General features: G+C 45.2%; 3 protein-coding genes across 14 annotated transcripts; 2 read left to right on the top strand and 1 right to left on the bottom strand.

Moving 5' to 3' along the window:
- Window positions 1-2734: 2734 nt before the first annotated feature.
- Window positions 2735-4834, top strand: RPS27A (ribosomal protein S27a). The gene is made up of 5 exons (XM_074578607.1): window positions 2735-2967; window positions 3284-3338; window positions 3486-3571; window positions 4191-4322; window positions 4637-4834. Exons 1-5 carry the CDS (start codon window positions 2920-2922, stop codon window positions 4784-4786), a joined length of 471 nt encoding a protein of 156 aa, XP_074434708.1. The 5' UTR covers window positions 2735-2919; the 3' UTR covers window positions 4787-4834.
- Window positions 4835-5379: 545 nt separating this feature from the next.
- Window positions 5380-16909, bottom strand: MTIF2 (mitochondrial translational initiation factor 2). 12 transcript variants are annotated; one of them, XM_074578601.1, is made up of 15 exons: window positions 16843-16881; window positions 16319-16442; window positions 15393-15624; window positions 14776-14917; window positions 13345-13516; window positions 12744-12904; window positions 12144-12320; window positions 11475-11614; window positions 10099-10223; window positions 9109-9313; window positions 8012-8264; window positions 7295-7435; window positions 6327-6491; window positions 5980-6120; window positions 5380-5638 (listed from the first exon to the last, which is right to left on the bottom strand). In XM_074578601.1, exons 4-15 carry the CDS (start codon window positions 14816-14818, stop codon window positions 5469-5471), a joined length of 1893 nt encoding a protein of 630 aa, XP_074434702.1. In that variant the 5' UTR covers window positions 14819-14917; window positions 15393-15624; window positions 16319-16442; window positions 16843-16881; the 3' UTR covers window positions 5380-5468. The 12 variants fall into 12 exon arrangements, with proteins under 12 accessions (XP_074434702.1, XP_074434695.1, XP_074434696.1 ...); XM_074578594.1 differs by having other exon boundaries at window positions 14776-14881; window positions 16052-16442; window positions 16843-16876; XM_074578595.1 differs by having other exon boundaries at window positions 14776-14881; window positions 16843-16872.
- Window positions 16910-18541: 1632 nt separating this feature from the next.
- LOC141740248 (prolyl-tRNA synthetase associated domain-containing protein 1-like) lies at window positions 18542-20091 on the top strand. Its single transcript, XM_074578593.1, has 2 exons — window positions 18542-18696; window positions 19355-20091. The coding sequence occupies exons 1-2, from the start codon at window positions 18610-18612 to the stop codon at window positions 19790-19792; spliced, it is 525 nt and encodes a 174-aa protein (XP_074434694.1). The 5' UTR covers window positions 18542-18609; the 3' UTR covers window positions 19793-20091.
- The last annotated feature ends 1624 nt before the right edge of the window (window positions 20092-21715 follow it).

Below are 21715 nucleotides of genomic sequence, written 5' to 3'. Positions count from 1 at the left end.
CGCGGCTCCAGTTTCGAGACGGCCGCCATCTTCCCCCGGCCCCCTCCGCTTCCGGAGCGCCCATGCCCCGCCCGCCCATGTCGCGCGCCATTGGCCGCCTCCCGCCCGACCCCGCCCCCGTCTTGGGCAACGTCGCTCCATTGGCCCGTCACCGCCGTCAATCCCCTCCGCGCCCCACCCCCGGCGAGGCGATCCGACCAATAGGAGGGCAAGGGGGTGTGGCCAGACAGGCCAGAGGCGTGGCTAAAGCTGCCGGGGGCGCGGTCGGTAAGGGAGGGGTGGCACGGCGCATGCGCGGTTCCCCGCCTGCAAGACCAGCCTCCGGCCGCCGGGCGGCAGCACCCCCGCCGTTACCCCGCTCTCAGCGCTCATCAGGGCGATGAGCGGTAACCGCCCTCAGCCCGCTTCAGTCCGGCCGGGGACCGGAACCCCCTACCGGGCTCCCATCCCTCTGCCCCGTCCGCGCTCGCAGCCCACGCGGCGACGGCCAGCGCTTCTGCACCAAAAAGCTGCGGAACAGGGGTTTTCCCCCCAGAACGAGCCCCAGGGACGCCGCATCGCTCCCCGCGGGGCACAAGGGCCGGGGCTTGACAGCGGCAGGTCCGCCGGGAACCAGGGAGGGAGGCGGGGGGGCACCTTATCCACAACATAAAAATCGGTGACTTTTGCTTTCCTGCATGAAAACGTGTGGGGTTTTTTTCTCCTTTCCAGCTGCACAAGTCCAGGTGGATTTAGCTTTCCCGGGAGACCCAAATTGGGATATTTTCCCCCCAAAATTAGGGGGTGGGTCCCCCAGCACAGACCCAGAATCAGAGGGTTCGGGGTATTTCTGTGCCGTGGCGGCAGCTGCCGCTTGCTGTGCGCAGCCCTGCGGGGGGCGAAAAGTCCCTGCTTTGGGAGAACCGGCCCCAAATCGGGATGGGAAAAGCAGAAGGGGGAAGGGGCAGCTTTAGAAAGCGCTTTGACGGCTTCAAGAGAGACTAGAGGGGAGGGCGAGTTTCTAAATCCTTTCTGCAAACAGCGTTTCTTTGCATTTTAGAAACCTCATATGGCATAGACATTTACACTGCTGTATCTATTTACGCATACTCATACACACACTTAGAGAATACATATTATCTATTTAGATTTCTATAGAATATCTGGTACAAGTTAGAACTATTTAGACTTATATATTAACACTTATTATATAGAATGTCTAATTAGACTAGCTGTCTGTTTAGACGTATATTTCGACACTTGAATAGCACTTTACAAATAAATCTCAGGCTTTTATTTTGAGCTCCGTTTATATAGAGAAATGAATTTTATTTTTCAATATACATAAAAATGAGAGATTTTTCTCTGTTTCGACGGCTCATGCCCATATTTACAGGTTTTATTATTTTTTGGTCCCCCCACAGGAATTTTCAGACATTTTGGGGCTGTGACCCACCTCTTTTGGGGGGAACCCCACGTAACCCCCACATCCCCCACTCACCTGCTCCTCCGCTGCATCATCGCTGCCCCGGTGACACTGGAGTCCCCCAAACGCCGTCAGCCCCAGCACTGCACGGCCGTAGCAACCATTTCCATGTAACAGAAGGCATTTTCTCTAGAGGGTCATTCAATGTCCTTAGCACTTACAGGTGTGGAAAAGCAAAGGAGCAGGGGTTGTTCATTTTGATGTCTTAAAATACCCGTCCACCTCAGGATTTAAATATAGACCCTGTAACCCTTGTTCTTATCCATCTGGAAAACTAAGAATCTTTATTTATTCTTGGCATCTCCCATTTCAGTCAGCACCTGAAAACGGCAGACACAACCAGGCCGGCACGAGTCCTTCAGGAGCTTCAGCAACAACCTTTCAGCCAGACTGAAGAGCCGTTGACGCTAATACAGGGCACAGGGGATAGACTTCCTGGGTCTTTTTAGTTATGTAGACTTTCTCCTGTTTTAGGACAGCTTTAAAACGATTTATCACTTCAAAACTGCCACAAAGTTAAGAAAACTGGTTATCGAGGATGAACCCTACTCTAGCTCCTGGTAGTGCAGATTCATCGCAGTGGCTTCTGTCTGACTGCAGCGTACACAGGGGCACAAAAACCAGCTGAAAATGCACCAGCTCTTGGTGTCTGTAACTACACCACGAGGTCACAGTCGGCCTGCTTATACCCTTTTCCCCGGAAGACAACGCAGCAGCAAACCAGTTATCAATTACTGTTCGTTGGTCATTTACTTCAAATATATGTTACCTTGTCCCACACGTATGTAACGTATATAATGTCAGACTCTTCAGAAGGCCCTCGTTCAGCACGACCCACGTTCTCGTCCCCGTCGATAGAGATGTTCGCAGGCTCTCCGTAAATCGCCTGTCCCGCTCAAACAGGCCGGGGGGGAGCACCGCGAGCCTCCCGCTCCCGCCCGACGGTTCGGCGCAGCGGCTGGCGCCTTTTCTACGCAGAGGCTAAATCTCCCTCCCCCTTCCTCCCACAAACCTCAAAGCCTACGAGAGATGGACGAGCCAGAGCGGTGCCAGCCGACACCCCTCTGTTCAGACAGGCCGGGACGAAGCCGCCGCCGCGGCGCGCTCCCGAGGCCCAGAGGCCCCGAGGCCCTCCCCCCCCCGCGCTGCGCTCTGGGAGCCGCCGCGCTGCGCTCTGGGAGCCGCCGCGCCCCCTTCCGCCCGCGGCGGGACTACAGCTCCCAGCATGCCCCAGTGCGGCGGCGGCGGCGGGGCGCTCTGGGAGACGTAGTCCGGCCGCGCCGCCCGCCCCTCCTCCGGCGCGGGTGAAACCCCGTGCGGGCGGGCGCCGCGGTCTTTCGGGCCGCCGCCATTGCGCCAGCAGCAGGTCGGGGTGAGCCCTCGCTCCGCGGCCGCACGCCGGGCTCTGGCCGCCGCATTCCCCCCGCCTCTCCCCCGCCGGTGCCGGCTTCGCCATGCAGATCTTCGTCAAGACCCTCACGGGGAAAACCATCACCCTCGAGGTGAGCCGCCGCCGACCCCTCATGGCGCCGGGGAGGTGGGAGCGCTGCCCGTCCAGCCGGCGAAGGGCCGGGCCGCGCCCGCCCTCCTCGGGCCGTCCGTGCGGTCCTGAGGTGCGGCTGCCGCCGGGCCGGGGCCTTCTGGAGCACCGAGGCGTCCGGATGCGCGGGGAAAGGCGCCGCCGCCGCCCGGGCCCGGGGCCCCGCAAGGCCCGCGCGGCGCGGTGGTGTGCCTGCAGCTCCTCACGCTGCTGCCGCTTTTCTGGGCTAATCACGAGGCGAAGTGCGTTTTGATTCCCGTTGTTTTGTTTCATATTAGGTTGAGCCTTCGGATACTATCGAAAATGTAAAAGCTAAGATCCAGGATAAGGAAGGTAAGTTCAGGATGCGTTTATTGTTCTCTTCTCCCTGTGACTGATGTGTGTTTTATGCAGACGCGACTGTCTGCAGCAGCCTCTTGTTTTATTATAGAATGTCATAGACCCCACTCCTCATTTAATCTCGGTTTATGTCACCATTAGGTATTCCTCCTGATCAGCAGCGACTCATTTTTGCTGGCAAGCAGCTAGAAGATGGACGCACGCTGTCTGACTACAATATTCAAAAAGTGAGTAGGAAAAGCTGAACGGGGTGTTGCGCTACCCAATGGCTGGCACAGACCTTTGCTGCTGAGCCTAAGAAACGCATCAAATAGATTCAACAAGATCGGTTGATTTGGGTTGGGCAGAACTCCTGACTGATGCCAGGACTACAACAGATCGTCGCTGCAGCCCAATCTATAATTACAGACAGAAAAAAACATGTCTAACAGCTTCCATTTTCAGTGCTTCCCTTCTGCCAGCCCTGGCCCTCTGTGCTGAGCTGCTTTAGGGGGCCAATGTGAAAATATCCTGCTTGCTTCTGCCAGATTAACCTGACAGCGAGGCCAGCAACAAATAGCTGTCTGTTTGTCTTAGTTACATTGTGAAACTATTCTGCAATTGCAGCTGTAACTGAGGAATACAGTCACAACGGATTTTATAGCAACTGAACCTTTTGTGGTTTGGGATGCAGCAGCCCACTGCTTTCTGGAGCCTGTTCATTTGCAGGCTTAATAGCAAAAAATCCATTTAGAGCTTTGCTCGTTACCTGGAGCTTGCTACCTACTTTCGGTAAATAAAAGAAAAACTCTGCAACTCTTGTCTTGAGAAAGCATTTTGAGCCCATTTCATGTGCTTTACAAATAGGAATCAACTCTCCACCTTGTGCTGAGACTTCGTGGTGGTGCCAAGAAGAGAAAGAAGAAGTCTTACACCACTCCCAAGAAGAACAAGCATAAGAGAAAGAAGGTTAAGCTTGCAGTGCTTAAGTACTATAAGGTATGTAGAAGTAACTCTAGGCAAAACTTGATGAGAACTTAGCTCTCACCAGGAAGGCCACGAAGCCCGTTAACTACTCTGCATGTATACTCTGCACGTAGCCTGGCATATTTAAAGTCCTTCTATTTGCAAGTATCCCACCTGTTAGAAGAGAACTGACTGTTGCGATTGGGCACTTCCAAACTTTGCTTCAAGAAGTTTGATGTAGTAACTGTAATGGAAACCACTTTGCCAAATAAAAATACTCAAAATTATCATCGCTGCTAAAAGGTGGTGAGTATACATATGAGATGTTGCTTCTTTGCTCTTCCCAGGTGGATGAGAACGGCAAGATCAGTCGTCTGCGCCGGGAGTGCCCCTCTGAGGAGTGTGGAGCTGGAGTCTTCATGGCTAGTCACTTTGACAGACACTATTGTGGCAAGTGCTGTCTGACATACTGCTTCAATAAACCAGAAGACAAGTAAATGTACTAGACAATAAAAATCTGAAGTTCTGTACGGTTTAAAGATTTATTTCTGCTTCCTATGGCACTGTATTTCCTCTTTGCTGATAAGTGAGAAAAATCTGTGAAACTTTGCATGCTGACTGCCAACTAGGATGAAAAGAAGCAGCAGCTTCTTTTGAAGAGTGGCTTTGGTTAAGTCTCCTTTCAAGGAGATAATGGGTAGCAATGGCAGAGGAAAAACACCCCAACATTCTAGATAACCTTAGAAGGGGTCTCTTTAAGTGTGAGAGGAGTATGCAGTACCGGTCTGCTCTGGAAAAATAGGAGATGAAGAGGTCCAAAGTCATGTCTACCAGTGGGTCAACAGTGGAGAAAAGGGTAGTAAGAGTCCTGCTAACAAAATGCAGGCTAAATACTGAAAAATTGTATAGTGGCACGGGGGGAGAAAGATGTCTCAGCTAGTTTGTAAAAAATACATATACCGTGAAGGTTTTACACCCTCCAAGTGCTTGCAATTAATTGTTGTAGTTTATCCAATGAGGTAAGCTGGTTGCTCAACAAGATCTAAAAGCAGAACAAGGTTATATAAACATCAGATACACAGAAGCCATGTGAATCTCTGAAAATTCATTTAATGTTAAAAGTTGGAGGCCAGCCAGGAACAATACATGTCCTTTAGTGTTCACGTATTCAAGTGTATTTTAAAATCCTGGATCCCAAGAAGTTGTCTGTTGAACCTCTTTTTCTTCATAACAGATAATTTCATCTCCAATATTGAATTCTATATACTTGTCTAAACTCAATCCACAATCCATACCCGTTTTTATTACCGGGACATCATCTTTGTGATGCTTCAGTGATGACAAAGATCCTACAAAGGGAAAGCGTGCCCAAGAAAGAGCGCCCATTAATATCACAGCATAGAAGGGGTTTGGTTTGAGCTTTTTACAGAATTAATGTTTCGGCTTGTAGCTACAAAACGAAAGCAAGAAAACTGAGAGATTGTGAGCACTTGCAGCTAAGGACAGTCAGACATCAGTCCTTTTCAGCAACAGTACAGGTGCATTTTGCAGCTTTTCTCTAGTTGTAGCAACTCCCTCTTAAACACCACATGGGATTGCCCTGCGACTGGCTGCATACACTAACTTCACAGGGAAACAGCAGCATCTAATTCCAAATGCAAGTACATGCTTTGTGGAAATTACAACTTACCTTTCCAGATAACATCCCCGTTACGGAGCAACTTAAATTTCATTTTTTTGTCTAGCAGCCCCTTCTGTACTCTGCATCCAGCTACTGGAATTTTGTTTTTTCCCACTGTTACAGAGAAGATGTCAAGAACGGAAGCTTCCCCTAAAAGAAAAACGCAAAGTATGCAGTACACGAGAATAACAAACTGGCAGTAAGTGTGAACAAGCTACACTCTTCCACTTAGCAAGCTTTGAAACAGAAAAGCAGCTACGGATTATCAAATATTTGATACAATAGGAACACTTCATTGGCAAATAAATTTTAGGCCACATTGCAAAGCAAAAAATTAGCAGTGGATGGCAACTCACCAATTGTATTCTCCACCACGGTCGGGGGCAGTCTGCTGTTTAGCTCATCTTTCAAGTCTTCAATAAGTTTGTAGATGATATTGTGAAGTTTAATTTTTATTCCCTTTTTAGCAGCCAGCTGTTTAATACTGTCATTGGCTTTCACGCTGAATCCAAATACCACACCTGATAAATAAAACAACAGGCAGGTGATGGCTGCGAGAGATCACTCTTTAAACAGTAAGTGAAAGCGTCTGCTGTGTCTATCCCGTGATACTGAACTTGTGGCACGGGTTGTAATTAGCAGCCAGCAATGCAAGAAGCAGTGTTTTACTGTCACTTCCCTTTTACGGAGGGACCATTTACTTCTGCAATTGCACATCAACTGCTACTAACCTCATATCAAAGCAAATGGTTGGAAAGAGAAAGCGCCCTGATGACAGGACTGAAGACACCAAGGCAGAAACTAACGCTCACACACAGCTCACCAGAGCTTACGTGCAGGGACAGGGACATCCCATTTTTGTGCTGGAAAAACAGCTTGGCTGTCCAAGTTAGGCTGGAAGTGAACGCTAAATCAGTCTCATCCAGCTGCGGACCATGGCAGGTCCAACAACCCCACACCCTCTCCAGCAGGTGGGAATTGCGGGGCACGAAAGGGGAACAAGTACTGACACAGTCCTTCCAATTTGTTTGTCATCGACTTTTCTAGCTTTGCTGTTTGAGTATCACAAAGCAACCTGAGCCAAGAGTCAAGAGTTTAACAATTCAACTATCGGCAATGGCTTGTCAGAGTCCTCCCTTTTCCGTGAGATTTCTAGCCCTCCCTGCCTGCACTACTGTTTGATGTTAAAGGGAACATTTTTAAGATACATATACATTTACCTTATTGACGCTGCTAATTGTTATTTTGAAAAAACTAGAACGAGACCTACTCATTTCAATAAAGAGTTTGTACTAACTGTAAACTGATTTTTAAACACACTCACCGTTAAATGCTTCAGCAAGACTTATATCAGTTTCACTGATATCTCCCATTCCAAAGTGAATAATATCCAATTTACATTCATCGTCGGCGTCGTAGCTGTCCAGAATGTTCAGAATAGCTTCGACAGATCCATCCACATCACCTGTGCGTATAAACAGACCTACTGCTGACTTTGCATACGTCAAAGAAACACTGAGGCAGAACCAAGGGAATGACAACTCCACACTATGCCACATGAAGCCTTTTGACATCTCTATCATTCTTACTGTATGTTCAGTAGTATGTTAAAACACATCTAACATGTATCACTAAATGTGAGGTCAAACCGAGTTCCTCCTGTCACACTTTAACAAATACATAATTGCTCTTGTCCTCCATTTTGCTGAAGCAGTGCTGCCGCTCATATAGCTTGTATTTTTTTTTTTAATGTATGGTTTTAGTTTATATATATAGAGAGAGGCATTTGTATGGGTTTTACTCAGGAGTTCCTGGGTAAGGGAGGTGGGCTCCTAGATTTTCCTGTTGCTCTGGCCCTGCCGGAAGCACATTCTTCTGACCACTGGATGTTTGCTGAAGCCCCTCCTCGTACTGACAGAAGTTCAATAATGTGCTCAGTTTTAAATCGACCAAACTTCTGGTAACAGGAATTTTGTTACCAGCTTAGAGCTATGCTTCAGACTGAGCATTTGAGAAGCACAAGAACAGAACAGGACAGCACCTTTAACAATTACCGATAGTACATTTTTGTCCATCTCTGTTCTTTCTTTCGGCTTTGAAAACATGAGATGCTTATTGGCCTTGTACAGCACCGCCTTCCTCTGTCTCCAGGTCAGATGGGCCAGCTTCTGTTGCTTCTTCTCGTATTCCATCCTGTGCTCCTTCTGCTTTGCTTCAATAACTTCCACATCCCTTTTCATCCTCTCCTGTTGCTCCACGTAGGTTCTCCAAGCCACAACTTCATGAGCCCTTTGCTGGGCAGGGAGAGACAGAAACATCACCTTTCAAAGCATTGCATCAGAAAACTCCACGTTAACGCAGTTCCATCCTTCATCTTCTCTACAGGCTCATTCATTTTCTTTCACATTTAACAATAGATTTCACTGCAAGCACGGCAGAGAATGAGCACAACAGCTTCCTCGCTGGGCTACAACAACATGACTCAAGGCTGATTTTTATGGCATCTCTGCACTGCAGAAGAGTAAATTATTGCTCATTCTTTCATGTGGTATTTGTCCAGCTCTCACAACACCTATTTCAAGTTATATTTTATACATATTATTTTGTCAGAAACTAGTTCTTTCGCTCTAAAATAAAAACACTGATATCATTAAGTACTAGATTGTTCTCCAGGCAGGATGACAGTGTGGTCATATAAGAGAAAGAGTCTCCTGTGCCTTTAGAAAGGGAATAGGTTAGAAAATATCATCAGAAGCAATAGTGTGAACAAAGCATGGAGGAAAGCAGGATGACCAGGAGAAGCAAAAGCACAAACCAAAGGTGACTCGTCTTTAATTCCAGAGGCAGCCTGCTTTCGGTGTGTGATTGTAAAGCAGGTTAATCTGGATGCATGGAGATGAGGAGAGGACAGTCCGGCAGGAGAGAGGTGGGGGCAGTGGAGATCAAAGAGGCCATATGAAAATCCTCATCCCTCTTAAAGAACACCTAGCTCGGGTCTCTTCATACCCATGCTCGGCCTTCGTCTGTCATCAGATTATCCAGGTTATTTGGAATGAAAGCTATCACTTGTTTTCTACTCAGCTCCTTCCCAGCCACCTTTCTGAGTAGAAGTTTTCCATTAAACAATTCTTTCTGTACCTCAGATTCTACTTCAAGGATTTCATCTCCTGCCGAAGGGACTTCCTTCCAGCCCATGATTTCCACTGGGATGCCTGGAGAGGCTGCATTGACAACTTTGCCATTCTCATCAAACATGAAACGCACTTTTGCCCAGGTCTTCCCTGCAACCAGAACACAGCCTTTTCTCAGAGTTCCTCTTTGGATGATGGCTGTGGTAACTGGCCTAGTGACGAGCAGAGGAAAAAAAATAACAGACAAAATTAAAGTGACACTTCTCCCTGTTTTCACAGTCAGCATAGGTAAGCAAACACAAAACAGAATGTACTTATGATCAGTCACGAACAGAATATTCCTGTGACACATTTTATTAGGGTGCTAATAAAGTTTTGAAGTGACTTGCAAAAAGCCCAAAACCTGTACTGTACTCGTTTCATTTCTGCACATTAGTACAAAACTTGGCATGTGTGAAGTCAGCAACGCACTGATTTAACACATTAAGTGACTCCCCCCTCCAAAATAACCCCAAACCCCAACAACCTTCTAGAATTCAGTTCATTTTTAAAGAGGGCAAACACACCTTGTCTACAGAGAACCTGCAAAAGGATTAAAATATTTTAAAGAATAAAATGTCATGTCACACACAATTTGCTAAAAACTATATATGTATTATGACTGTCCACTTCATCATTCCTACTTTTTAATGACATTTAAAAAAAAAGTCTGTTTTAGCATTTTAAACTATTCCCTGTGCTCACAGGGCTTTATTTCAGTGGTATGAGGAATTTTGCCCTATCAGTTTATACTTCTTTTTCTGGCTATCATGCTGTAGAGTAACATTTCAATGCTTTAGTTACAAACACTACAAAGAAACTGTTACAGTTTTATCTAACAACAACAACAACAAAAAGTTCACTTTAAACATAAATATTGAGGTACAAACCACCTGAACATTATTTCGTGTTGTTACAAATTGCTCCATTAAAGTTGTAAAGGCGGCAGACTACTTACCCTTTCCCTTTGTCTTTGCGAGACTCGATCACGGTCCCCTCTACCAGACCTGTGGGATCCGCCTTCAGTTCTAACATCTCTGCTAAAGCAACCGTCGCTTCTGCTAAAACCATCAGGTTTTCACCCTGTAAAAAACATACATAAAAAAAATATATATATAGAATAAAGGAAGTGCTCAATCAAAGTAAGATCAGAAGTTAAAATCTTAGTGCCAAATTCCCTCATTTAATTCAGAACTTCTAACAACACAACGCAGTCCAACAGCACAGATCCCTTTGCCTTCGAGGCAAGAGGGCGCTAAAGTAATGAACTCCTAAGACTGCTGCACAGCCGGTCCAGAACGCATGGAACGTTAGGAAGGACAGTTTCCTTGTTCCCTATTCATAGCATCGGAATTAAGTATGCAGAAAAAGACCTTGCAATATTCTGCTACAAGTGTATTAGGAATGCAAATTAAAAAAAAAACAAAAAAAAACAAAAAAAAACACAAACCCAAACAAAACACCTAAACAGCCAAATTGAAACCCGGTGACATCTACCACCCAGTCAAGACTCCAGGATATCAATGAGACAAAAATGTTGGTCTGGTTTTTTGTTGTTTTTTTTTTTTCCCCTTTGTTCTAATTACATTTTATTGTTAGAATAGATACAATGAGCTTGCTGTCAGTCAGCAGATCCGGATCTACGGGAATTAGGGCAACAACAGGTGCTACAGAGGTGAATGGAGAACCCATTTTTATGTATGCCTATTTTAAAGTGTAAGGGTAAAGTGTAAGTAAAGCAAAGCGTTAAGACCTTCAAACTGTCTTAACTTGCATGAAATTTTAGAAAATTACTTGGGGTGCATTTAGAAAGATAGCAATAAGGCTAAGATACTGCTGCATCAGTTTGGACAAAGATGCTTTGGCCACCACAAAACTAAAGTTCAGATTTTAGTTAAGTTTTTAGCAAGGACAAGATGCTAAGTCTTGTCAGATCACTACAAACCTACGTTCCTGTGACTAGCCACATGTTAGGAAAATATTTATTTACCCTTGTTTGAATTTTTCTCTTCATGCGTAGCATTATCACCAACCTTGATTCTTCACTGATTTCATACAATGAGCAAATATATGAGGAAACAGCAATTAGGATGAAACAGACACTAAATTTACAGAAGAAAAATTAGATACTATCGCTCACTGAAGGTCTGAGCTTCAAAATATGACAGGAGCATGTTTCAAATAACTCTGGTGAGAGTCAGCAGCACTTAGCTTATGGTAAGGTGTCGAATACCAGGAGGATAAGCATTTTATTTTCCAGCTACAGCTGGAAAAATGCAGCTGTATGCACATATTAGACACCCACGAACACCATCATTTTTTCCAATGCTTTACCTTGAGTGCAGAAATATTTACAGCTTGAACTTCACCTCCAAACTCTTCACAGACCACATCGTAAGCCAGCAATTCCTTCTTTACTCTTTCAGGATCTGCTTCAGGTTTGTCACATTTATTAATGGCGAGTATAAGAGGAACTACAAAGAGAACAAAAAAAACTCATTACCAACCTAACCACAACTTGCCGCTACTAGCGCAATTCAATACAAGGTTGGAGTAAGTTATGATCACTTAGAACAAACCACCTCACTTGGTGCCTATCAAGCAGACATCGAGATCCGAGCTACCATGAAGGAGCTGGAGGAGTTATCCCAGTAGGGAAGGGAAAAAAAAAAAACCAGCAATAAACCCCCCACCCACCCCTATGAGTGCTTTTCTGGCAAACCCGCAAGTCCTGCGAAATATTGGTATTTTATTTTTCTTTAGGTACTACTGCAACATTCAGTATATCTTCAAACACCTTCCCAGGGGAGAAGGAAGGTGACTACAACAACAACTTCCCAATTTCTGTGGATTCCAGTTTGAGGAGTTTCTTTTGAGAGGTAAATAAACGTTTGCAAAGCTCTCGTTATTTGAATGGCATAGTAACATCCACCTTCTATATTAACTGTGTACTGAGCTTGCCACTCACTTCAAAATGTAATATTAACAAGTTAAACACCATACCTCCTGCATTTTTAGCATGTTGAATGGATTCTATAGTTTGTTGCATCACTCCATCTTCTGCCGCTACAACCAGTACAACGATGTCAGTAACATGGGTACCTCTTGCTCGCATGGCTGAAAAAGCTGCGTGTCCAGGAGTATCGAGAAAAGTTATCTTTTCCCCAGAAGGCAAGTGCACTGTGAAAAAGCGTATACGGTATATTTTAAAATCAACATTTCATATAGCTTTATTTTACCTATTATAAATCAAGCATCACTCCTTTAAGAACTTTTTTAATAATAATGACATATTTTAGGCAGACGCATAATGGTTAGCATGGAACTCAAAGGTGCTTTTAACTCCTCAGGAAAGAGTGTCCTGGGATCTTTTATAATCCAAAACAGTCTAAATATAATTTCAACTGCACAGACAATCCACTTCAAAGTTCCATCCACATAGTTACTGACAGTTATCACAAGTCACCATTTCCTACTTCACTGCTTACATGTAAACTGTTTATATCACAACGTTTTCCCCCAATAAACCGGCAGCAAGTCAGCCCATTATGTAAGACGGAGAGTAAACTGTTTAATAGACATGCACATCCACTTGGGCCATACCCAGAAAAGCACCGATGTGCTGGGTGATGCCTCCTGCTTCCATCGACGCCACCTGAGTTTTTCGTAGACTGTCGAGTAAGGTTGTTTTCCCATGATCGACGTGGCCCAAGATTGTAACCACTGGGGGCCGTGGGGTTAGTACCGCTGGGTCTGCAGGGGGCCTACAATTGAAACCGAAACGTGTTTTGGAAACGCCAAAAATGCATGCCCATTATGGCTAACGAAGAGCCATTTACCAGAACCCACTGATGAACAGGTGAGCCGAGCTTCTTGCCACCGCGATCGCAAATCCTAGCTACACCACACAGCTAGCCCTCTTAGTCTTACTGCCGCATCGGTTAATACAGCAATTCAATGTATCAAAGAAGAATTAGCTTTTCTTCAGAAACAGCACAGAAAAAGCTCACCTAAACCAAACTGGAGTATCAGTTTTATGGCTAAAGAAACCAAAATAGTAAACTTTACCTTTTAAATATTATCAGATTGCAACTATATCAGATATTATCAACATACCATCAGAACAAAGAAAACACAGCATATGAAAAACATTTGCAGAAACAAACAGGATAAGAAGGGCCAAAAAGAACAGTTCACAGCTTACCTTTTCACAGCATCTGTGTTTTCTCTTTCTTTTTCTTCTTTCAGTTTTGCTGATTTATACTTCATTCCTGATTTTTTAACAATTAGCTTGATATGGTCTTCATATAAGATGGAATCTGGTTCTAGGGAATCAAGGTCAATGTCTGTGTATAGCAACACTTCATAAATATGATCTGAAGAAAAGACAAAGGCATTTAACAATTACATACACAAAAACACATAGGACAAAAAAAAAAAAAAAACAAAACCCCCATACTTCACACAGTTTAAGACTTTTTCATTAGTAGTTTATATTATGCTGATGTTCATTCACCAAGCATTTTTACTTCAGTTTGATTTATCTAAAAGTTATTACACTACATACTTGCAGAGAAGAACTTGATTCAGAAAGGTTTACCGAAAACGACTGCCTCATTACATGCTACAATCTTATTTTTCACTTGGTTTTTCATAGCCTACTTTCCCACTAACAAAACTACCGAAACTCACCTAAACCAAATAGCTAAGAAGTAATTCGAGGAGGAGGGAAATTTGATAAATCAGTTCATGTGCCACCTTTTTTGGTAGTAGAAATACAGAACATACTGCAGCAGTCAAAAATTGCCACATGTTGACCTAAGTATCATTACAAATCTATCTCAGAAATATACAGCAAGACATGATAGACTTTTCTGTTTCTCTCCTCATTGCCGAGAGAGGTTTGCCAGAAAAAGCACCCAACTACAAAAAAAGATATCAGAATTATACAGGTATGAAATTATTTCACGTCAATAGTCGAAACATGCTAACAACCCCTAAAAAACACCACTGAAAACTGGTCAAGCTGAGCCACTACACAACCAGGAATGGTTCACGGGATTAAAGGCAACAGCTTGCTCCTGTAACCCAGTTGTTAGGGCAATCGCCTAAAGAGGGGAGTGCTTCCAGACAAGTCCTGCCTGCTCCCTGTTAATTAAATTACTGTTTTAATGGAATACCTATTGTTCCTGAATCCAAGACTCCTGCTCCCAGGTGAGTACCTAAGGGTTGGATTATGGGCTGAAGCTCTTTCACGCCTTCTCTCTTTAGCCACAGGGGTCCAGCTTCAACAAACCAGGGTGTAACTTTTTTCCTTCCAGAATAATTTAGCAGTTAGGGAACTCAGTCATAAAGAGCAGCCTACTGACGGAGACAGAAGGGAGTCCTGGCTTCTTCTTATTGAAATGTCTGACCGGCAATTCGGATGGCCCAGCTTTTTTTTCTCTTTAGCCTGCCATTGTGTTTACCAACATTTTCTTTGGTATGGGTACAATCTACCTTGCTGAGGGAGGGATTAGCAACCACTAACTAATGCCATCATAGACATCTTTGCCTTTACCACTCAAGAAAGCGGCATGATAAGATTTTAACTGTCGTGTTTCATTCAGTCTCAAACAACAGAGCAGGCTCTCACCTATGTCTTTACCCATAGCTCGTGCAAGTTCCTCAACAGTCATCTTCTGCCTTATCTCCACTTCACCTTTTGTCAGTGGTACCTTCTTTTTCTTCTTTTTTATCTCCTACATGGAATTAGGCATGGATATAGGAACACACAGCTGGCATAAACTCAGAAACAATAAAAACAACATTAAAAATACAATGGTCTCAATCCATATGATGTAAACACATCTTTTTTACTACAACACTAAGGAATTACAATAAATGAATGACTTGGCGCATCATACTGGATATTTAAAATGTATAGCATACTACACAAATCTTTTTTCGCTTCCAATTGTTCTAAACAAGGGGGGGGGAAAAAATCAACAAAATAATTTTCATTTTTGCTTGTGATAATTTCCGCCTGCCTCTGCAAGACTCATGGTGCTGCTGGTATAAGCACTTTAAGTCAGTATTGGAGAGGGAGTCACAATGCAGACATACATAAAGTACATTTTGTCTCACAAATTTATAACAACTTCTCTGTATTTGTTAATAAAGCTCTTTTTTCGGTAATTAAAATGTTCAAACTGAGCTCTTTTATTTTGAAATTTCACAGAAAACCAGAGATTATTGGATTTCGTTAGTTACCTCCTTTGTAGCTAGATGTCTGTGTTGCAATAAGGCAATACTGATTAATTTGTCTTTTTGCCAGAACTGTGGATACAGAAGAACAGACCACACGGGGTGCGCAGATGACTGCACAGGCTTCCATTGTGCTCTGTTAACTTTTCTGTAGGAGAGAGTACACAGCTGCCGGCAGGCACCACGTAACTGGACCAGATTTTCAAACTTCAGTATCAACCCTCGATTCATTTCCTCACTGAAAACACAAAGGACACATTGAAATCAGTCTCAAAGCTGAAAGATACTCTTTCATATGATAATACGGATAGGAACACAAGGCACAAATGTTATTGTTTCAAAACAGGCTTTTTAATGCCGAAGAAGTTGAACTATTTAGTAACTGTTCCACTTTTTCAGTTTCCTCAAGCGCTTCACCTTTCTCCACTGTCCCACTGCAGACACACAAATCTCTACTAACATCGCCACAGCTTACAAATCTTTCACCCATTTCCACTGATCTTTAATCTAAATTTTTAAAGTCCCCATTTCAGATTCTTTGATGCTACCTGGAAAAAAAAAAAAAAAAAAAAAACGTTTGCACTCCTCGTGCTACACTGATAGAGTTATCCAGGTGCCACCTACCTCTCTAAGCCAGTAAAACACATTTGCAAAATGCCACTTACATGAGCATACACCACCACTAAAAGACTGCAGCACTGTAGTAATACCAGTGTTGACACATGGACCGAGATGTCCTTTGAGGCTAAGTCCCAGCTTAGCAACTAAGCTTTCCAAGACGCTTCTGTCAGATCATCTCACATCTTGTTTTAACCATCTTAACTTTGAGTCATTTTGCTAACTCTCCAGCACAAAAGTCTCCTATTCAAACTTTTCTCCATGTTCAGAGCTGCCCATTTTGTCCTTCTGCTCAGCGATGCCATTCTCTCTACCTTCTGTGACTTCTCTCACAGGTGGCTTTGTACGATCTCCCGAGCAGCTCCGAACGACTGAGATGCCATCAATTCCTCTCAGAATGCCCGCGCTCCCTTTAAAAACCCTCCTGTATCCGGAAACCTGCAGGAAGCGAGCAGATGGCAAACTAACCCACCAAAACCAACTTCTACGACAGAAAACTGTAACGGGGCAGAATCGGTAGAGGCAAGGAAGCCTCAGCAGCTGCGACAGGAGGCTGCACACAGGGAGAGCTGACGTAAGGGCCAGGCGAGGCCGGACAACGCTCATCGTTGTGGCCACTACGGCAAAACAACCCGCGCTCCCCGCCGGGGGCACCAACGCCGCCAGCCGCCTCAGGAACCGCCTCACCTTGCGGCGAGCAGGACTACACCGCATCGACGCAGGCTGCCAGGCACCAACCACCCGCGACCCGTGCCCGTGCCCGTGCCCGTGCCCGTGCCCGTGCCCGTGCCCGTCCCCGACGCCCCCCGCCCTGACGAGCCCCGCTCCCGCTCCCTGCCTGGCGCCGGCCCGCCCGCGCTCTGCGCGGGCGCGGAGGGGAGGGGGGCACGCGGGCACGGCGCAGGCGCAGTGGCGGGCGGTGGCGCGCGCGGGTCCCAACGGTCGTCGGCCGGGGCGGGGGCGGGGCCTCCCCTCACAGGGGGCGGGAGGTGCCCGCACCGGGCGGGGCGGCGGCTTCCGGGCCTTTAAATGTATAGACGCAGTTAAATTTGGCCTTCTTCTGTCTACCGGGCGATAGTCGCTTTTCTTGGCAACGTCCTCCCACCCGCCTCCAATCTCAGGCTTTAACATAGCCGATTTTTTTAAAGCTCTCTCTAATTTGGCATCTCTATAATAATGTCACTTAGTAAGCGAGGACAAAAAACATCTAAGAGGAAGCTTGGCAAGTGGTTTTCGAAAAATCCTTAATGTTCCCTCGTCAATGCCGTTTGTGAAACCCAAGTGGCATCCATCCTGTGACATCCTTCAGCCTTGGGGCCCGCTTGTGACAGCTCCCCGTCTCCATCAGACGGTCGCAAACTGCGTTACCAGTAACAACGGTAATTTCCTCGGCATACGTCTGCACTATCGCACACACTTTGCCCATAACGCGGGCCTTGCGGTAGTTCATACAGGGGGTTTTCTACATGCTCACGAGAGGCGGCATCCATGTCTTTTGCTGCTCTCGGTATCTCGCTTCGGTGAGTATTTGGTCATTTATGCCAAGTATTGGCCAAAAAAGGTGTGTCCTGTATTTCAAAGGCTGAGGAATGCGCCTGGTACTAACTGATATCCAAAAATGCGCTGGGCCCTCGAGGGTTTCTCCACAGGTAAAATGGGAAAAATAATCTCAAAAATAAATCATAGTAAAAAAGCTTAAATATCGGCGCCTGGAAGATAAATGTAGCATGCAAAACAGTCTGCAGCGTTTACTGCAAATCTGCGTTTTGAGTTGATTTTCTGTTGGATGCTGCCTGGAAATCTTTCCCTGCGCTGATGCAAGGCTCTGGGAGTCAGTGGGGGATTGTATTATATCCACGTCTCTTCACCATAGATTCATGCCGGTTTAATTTAAAGCTTTATAATAGGTTGCTTGCTCTTCTGAGGGGCAAACTGAAAACAAGTAATTTCTGATGTCCTGGGTCAGGACGATGGTTTGGATTGTTGGAACATTTTCTGCTTAACTATACGGCTGTTGATGCTTGGCGTTGTCCCTTAGTTGCAATTCTTGACTATTATTGGTTGCCTTTAAAAAAACCCAAACATTTGATTATGTAGTTCTCATTGTTTAGCGTGTACCATTAACTAAGAAGTTTACCTTGGTTTTTCTGGCTTTGAATTAACTTCCTTACTCAGCAGCAACATTTTTAGCTAAACTGTACGCGGGCAACAAGCTAGCACCTGAAATTACAGTAAGCACGTGTAAGAGAAATTTGATACATGTCTATTTTGAGACAAATACCTGTTTTGAAACCAAACGTACTTCACACAGGATGCGGAAACCTGGGGTATGTCCAAGCAACGCGCTGTTCTAACGCGGCGATTTGACGAGGGGAGAGCCAGGCTGCGTGAACAAACACGGAACCCCAGTGCCCGGGGCTGAAGCTCTGGGGCTTTTTGTCCTGATCGAAACTTACTGCAAACGCACCCCACGTACAGCTCGCAAACCGCCGCCCGGCGCGGGCCCGTCCCGCCACCACGTTGAGGCGCTGCCTGGCGGAAGGGGCGGTGACGGCGGCGCTCCCGCCCCCTCGCCCGCCCCCGGCCCCGGCGGAGCGGGTGGGCGATGGCGGCGGCGCCGGAGCTGCGGGAGGCCTTGGCGCAGCGGCTGCGGGAGCTGGGCATCGCCGCCGTCACCGCCGAGCACCCCCAGGTAGGGGCGGCCGCCTCACCCGGTGGGCCTCGACATCTTCCGGGTCCTTCTTAAATCCGGAAATAAAATTATACGTACCAACGGGGCAGAGCAGGCTACAGGGCAGTTTTAGGCCTTGCGTGTGTTTTTTTAGCATAACTACAAAAATGGGATTTATCGCCAACTGGACCTGCAGGCGCTGGGCCTGAGAGAATGTTTTTGTGCCATTTTGAGCGCAGCTGATGGGTTCTTGGCCCTCTGTCCCCCCGAGTCCCCTTTTCCCCTCAGTTCCCGGAGCTATGGCCCGCATACTTCCTCACCACAAAGTCGCCAGCATCTAGGCTGCTTTCCGAACTTTCTCTCAGTCGCAGTTAAAAGTGGACGCACCACATTGTTCCAGCCTGCCTGGGGTGGATGTGCAAAAAGGTGTTGTCAGGGCTGCGTTCTTGCATTTTTAAAGTGTGATATTCTTGCAACAGAAATGATTGAGAAAGCAGGCAGGAGCTGTACGTCACATTTTATTCGTGTTCCTTTAAAATGTCTTTGTAAAAGGGTACAGTTTTGAGGCTCAGTATAACATTCCGGGTTTTCTAAGTATTTAACAAAAGATACCTGACAGTACACAACTAAAAGTCTAATGGGAAATAGAGTCTCACACTACCCTGATTGTATTTTCCAGGTGTTCACTGTTGAAGAAATGATGCCCCATGTCCAACATATGAAAGGTGGTCACAGTAAAAACCTGTTTCTTAAAGACAAAAAGAAGAAAGGATTTTGGCTGGTGACTGTTTTGCACAACAGGCAAGTCAATTTAAATGATCTTGCTAAAAAACTGGGTGTCGGAAGTGGAAACCTACGATTTGCCGATGAAAACGCCATGCTGGAAAAGCTAAAAGTGGGCCAGGGCTGTGCAACACCCCTGGCCCTCTTCTGTGACCAGGGAGACGTGAGGTTTGTGCTGGATGCTGGCTTTCTGGAAGGTGGCCATGAAAAGGTGTACTTTCATCCAATGACAAATTCTGCAACCATGGGCTTAAGCCCCGACGACTTCTTGAAGTTCGTGAGATCAACAGGCCATGATCCCATCATCGTACATTTTGATGAAGACATTAAGTAGACAAAATTTACTTTTCTAGTACTAGGCATAGATTTTCTAGAGCAAAACTGGTGAAAAGTCTCATTACAAATAAAATTTGGGAAAAAAAGGCTTACTCCTTTATTTTTTCAATTGTGCAAGTTTATATTGTATAATCTGGTGAGAAAAAAAAATACTGTCTTCGGGTTATTAAAAGTTTAACAGAATATTCTTAAAAAGACAAGACACGTTTGCAATCTACCATTAAGTAACCAATAAGTAGAAAAAGCATTACTTGAATAATATTATACTGTTTATTAATAAAACGGTTAAAACTGGAACTTTCCATGTGTGGTACTGGCCTTGAAGGTTTAAACTTAACATCATTAAGAAATAACAAATTAACTTAAAAGTTATAAAATACTTGTCAATACACACAGGACAGAGATGTCTAAATCGTGTACCTTACCCATTTATCCCCTACTACACATTGCTTTATTATTTTTACCTAGAAAAAAACCCAACTTAGCTACCCTACAGAAAACGCATTTGATTGTCTAGGTTTTTAGTTGCATTTTCACTTTCACGGTATCTTCCCCTTGGTGAAATAATTAACCCTTCTGGTAACAGGCCTGTGTGGAGCCGTGTCCCTGGAGCCCCTCCCCATCACCAGCAAAATGCGAGGGAGGGCAGGGGGAGAGCCCAGTACCTACCTGCCTCCCTCCCGGCAGAATAGCTCCAGGGAACAGTGTCACTGCATGTTCCTCAGCAGGTGATGCCTGGGAGGAACTTTAATAAACCTGGAACTGTATTAACTTTTGTGCACAATTTCTACAGGTTCACGAACCCCTGGAGGAGGCACATCTTTGCCCCCCCGCGCTGTTGGGCAGCACCCACAGGAACGGGGAGAAGGGTACAACGAGCAGCTGTGCTGGAGCTTCTCCCTTCGGCAGAAGGGGACTGCAGGTACAAACACCCCTGCGCTTAAGAGGTTGAGGGGAGGCCGATTTGGCTTTCGGTAGAGAACATATATTTAGTACTATCACAAGAACAAGACCAGTACATTCTCAACATTAAACTTCTAATCTAATTCTTTCTCCTCTGCTGCCTACAAGAATAAAGCCCCCTTCAAACACATTTTCTGTTGAAGACAGGAGCAGCAGAAACTCCATGAAGTGCAGTATGGGAACTGCGCCAGCGAGTGCCCACACAAAACCCAGAGATGGGGGCTGTGAAAGTGAGGGATAAAATCTGAAGATGGTGGGGAAAAGGGCTTTTGAACATAGCCTAACAAAAATGTCATGTGCAGACTATGCCTAAAGGCAAGCAATAGCATGAACATAAGTTTGAGACAGGATGGAAATAAAGAATACAGAAGAGTGAAGAAAAAAAATACACAAAAGGACTTGCAATCTTAGCTGACTATTTGCTACTGCATCACGCTAAAGGATGCAACACTAACAACGATAAAGGGAAACACTTCAAAAGAAAAACAAAGCAAAAATTAGCCAATTTGACTTAGTTTCATTCTATATGGCTGAGATAGTTCTATGAGAACATCAACATTTTTGTGTTGGGTTGGGTTTTTTCTTATTAAGAAAGTAAAATCTTCTACAGAATTAACAATTACCATTAACTAGAGAAAGAAAAAGCATCTTCTAGGGCAAGGCAAGTGAGTTCACAAAGATCCTTACCATGGTTTCTTTCATTTCTGAAGGATTTGGCACCTGTTCTGAGACGTGACCTTAACGACAGAATACATCCTGATACAGCAGTGTAAATTCTCCCTTCTGCCTTAGAAAGAGCCAAACCAACCCCAGCTGTCCGGACAGTCGTCTCAAACAGGAAAGAATTTACCTAAAAATGTGGAACTAATAGGAAGAGTCACTAGAAAGATGTCCAGGTACATGTGACTTTGTATTTGTTGTTAAATAAAAGACGGAAAGGAACATCTGGTGTTTAGGA

The sequence above is a fragment of the Larus michahellis genome, chromosome 3, assembly GCF_964199755.1.
Source record: "Larus michahellis chromosome 3, bLarMic1.1, whole genome shotgun sequence".
Taxonomy (NCBI): domain Eukaryota; kingdom Metazoa; phylum Chordata; class Aves; order Charadriiformes; family Laridae; genus Larus; species Larus michahellis.
This window is presented reverse-complemented; position numbering and strand designations above follow the sequence as displayed.

What these genes read in the sequence shown, in the direction of transcription:
- RPS27A (XM_074578607.1), top strand. Translation starts at nt 2,920, where the DNA reads ATGCAGATCTTCGTCAAGACCCTCACGGGGAAAACCATCACCCTCGAG. An exon ending in TAAGATCCAGGATAAGGAAG is followed by an intron (nt 3,339 to 3,485) that starts GTAAGTTCAGGA and finishes TGTCACCATTAG; the next exon opens with GTATTCCTCCTGATCAGCAG. An exon ending in CAGTGCTTAAGTACTATAAG is followed by an intron (nt 4,323 to 4,636) that starts GTATGTAGAAGT and finishes TGCTCTTCCCAG; the next exon opens with GTGGATGAGAACGGCAAGAT.
- MTIF2 (XM_074578594.1), bottom strand. An exon ending in GCACATCGGTGCTTTTCTGG is followed by an intron (nt 12,321 to 12,743) that starts GTATGGCCCAAG and finishes GCTTTTTCACAG; the next exon opens with TGCACTTGCCTTCTGGGGAA. An exon ending in CGCAAAGACAAAGGGAAAGG is followed by an intron (nt 9,314 to 10,098) that starts GTAAGTAGTCTG and finishes GCTCGTCACTAG; the next exon opens with GCCAGTTACCACAGCCATCA.
- LOC141740248 (XM_074578593.1), top strand. Translation starts at nt 18,610, where the DNA reads ATGGCGGCGGCGCCGGAGCTGCGGGAGGCCTTGGCGCAGCGGCTGCGG. An exon ending in TCACCGCCGAGCACCCCCAG is followed by an intron (nt 18,697 to 19,354) that starts GTAGGGGCGGCC and finishes TGTATTTTCCAG; the next exon opens with GTGTTCACTGTTGAAGAAAT.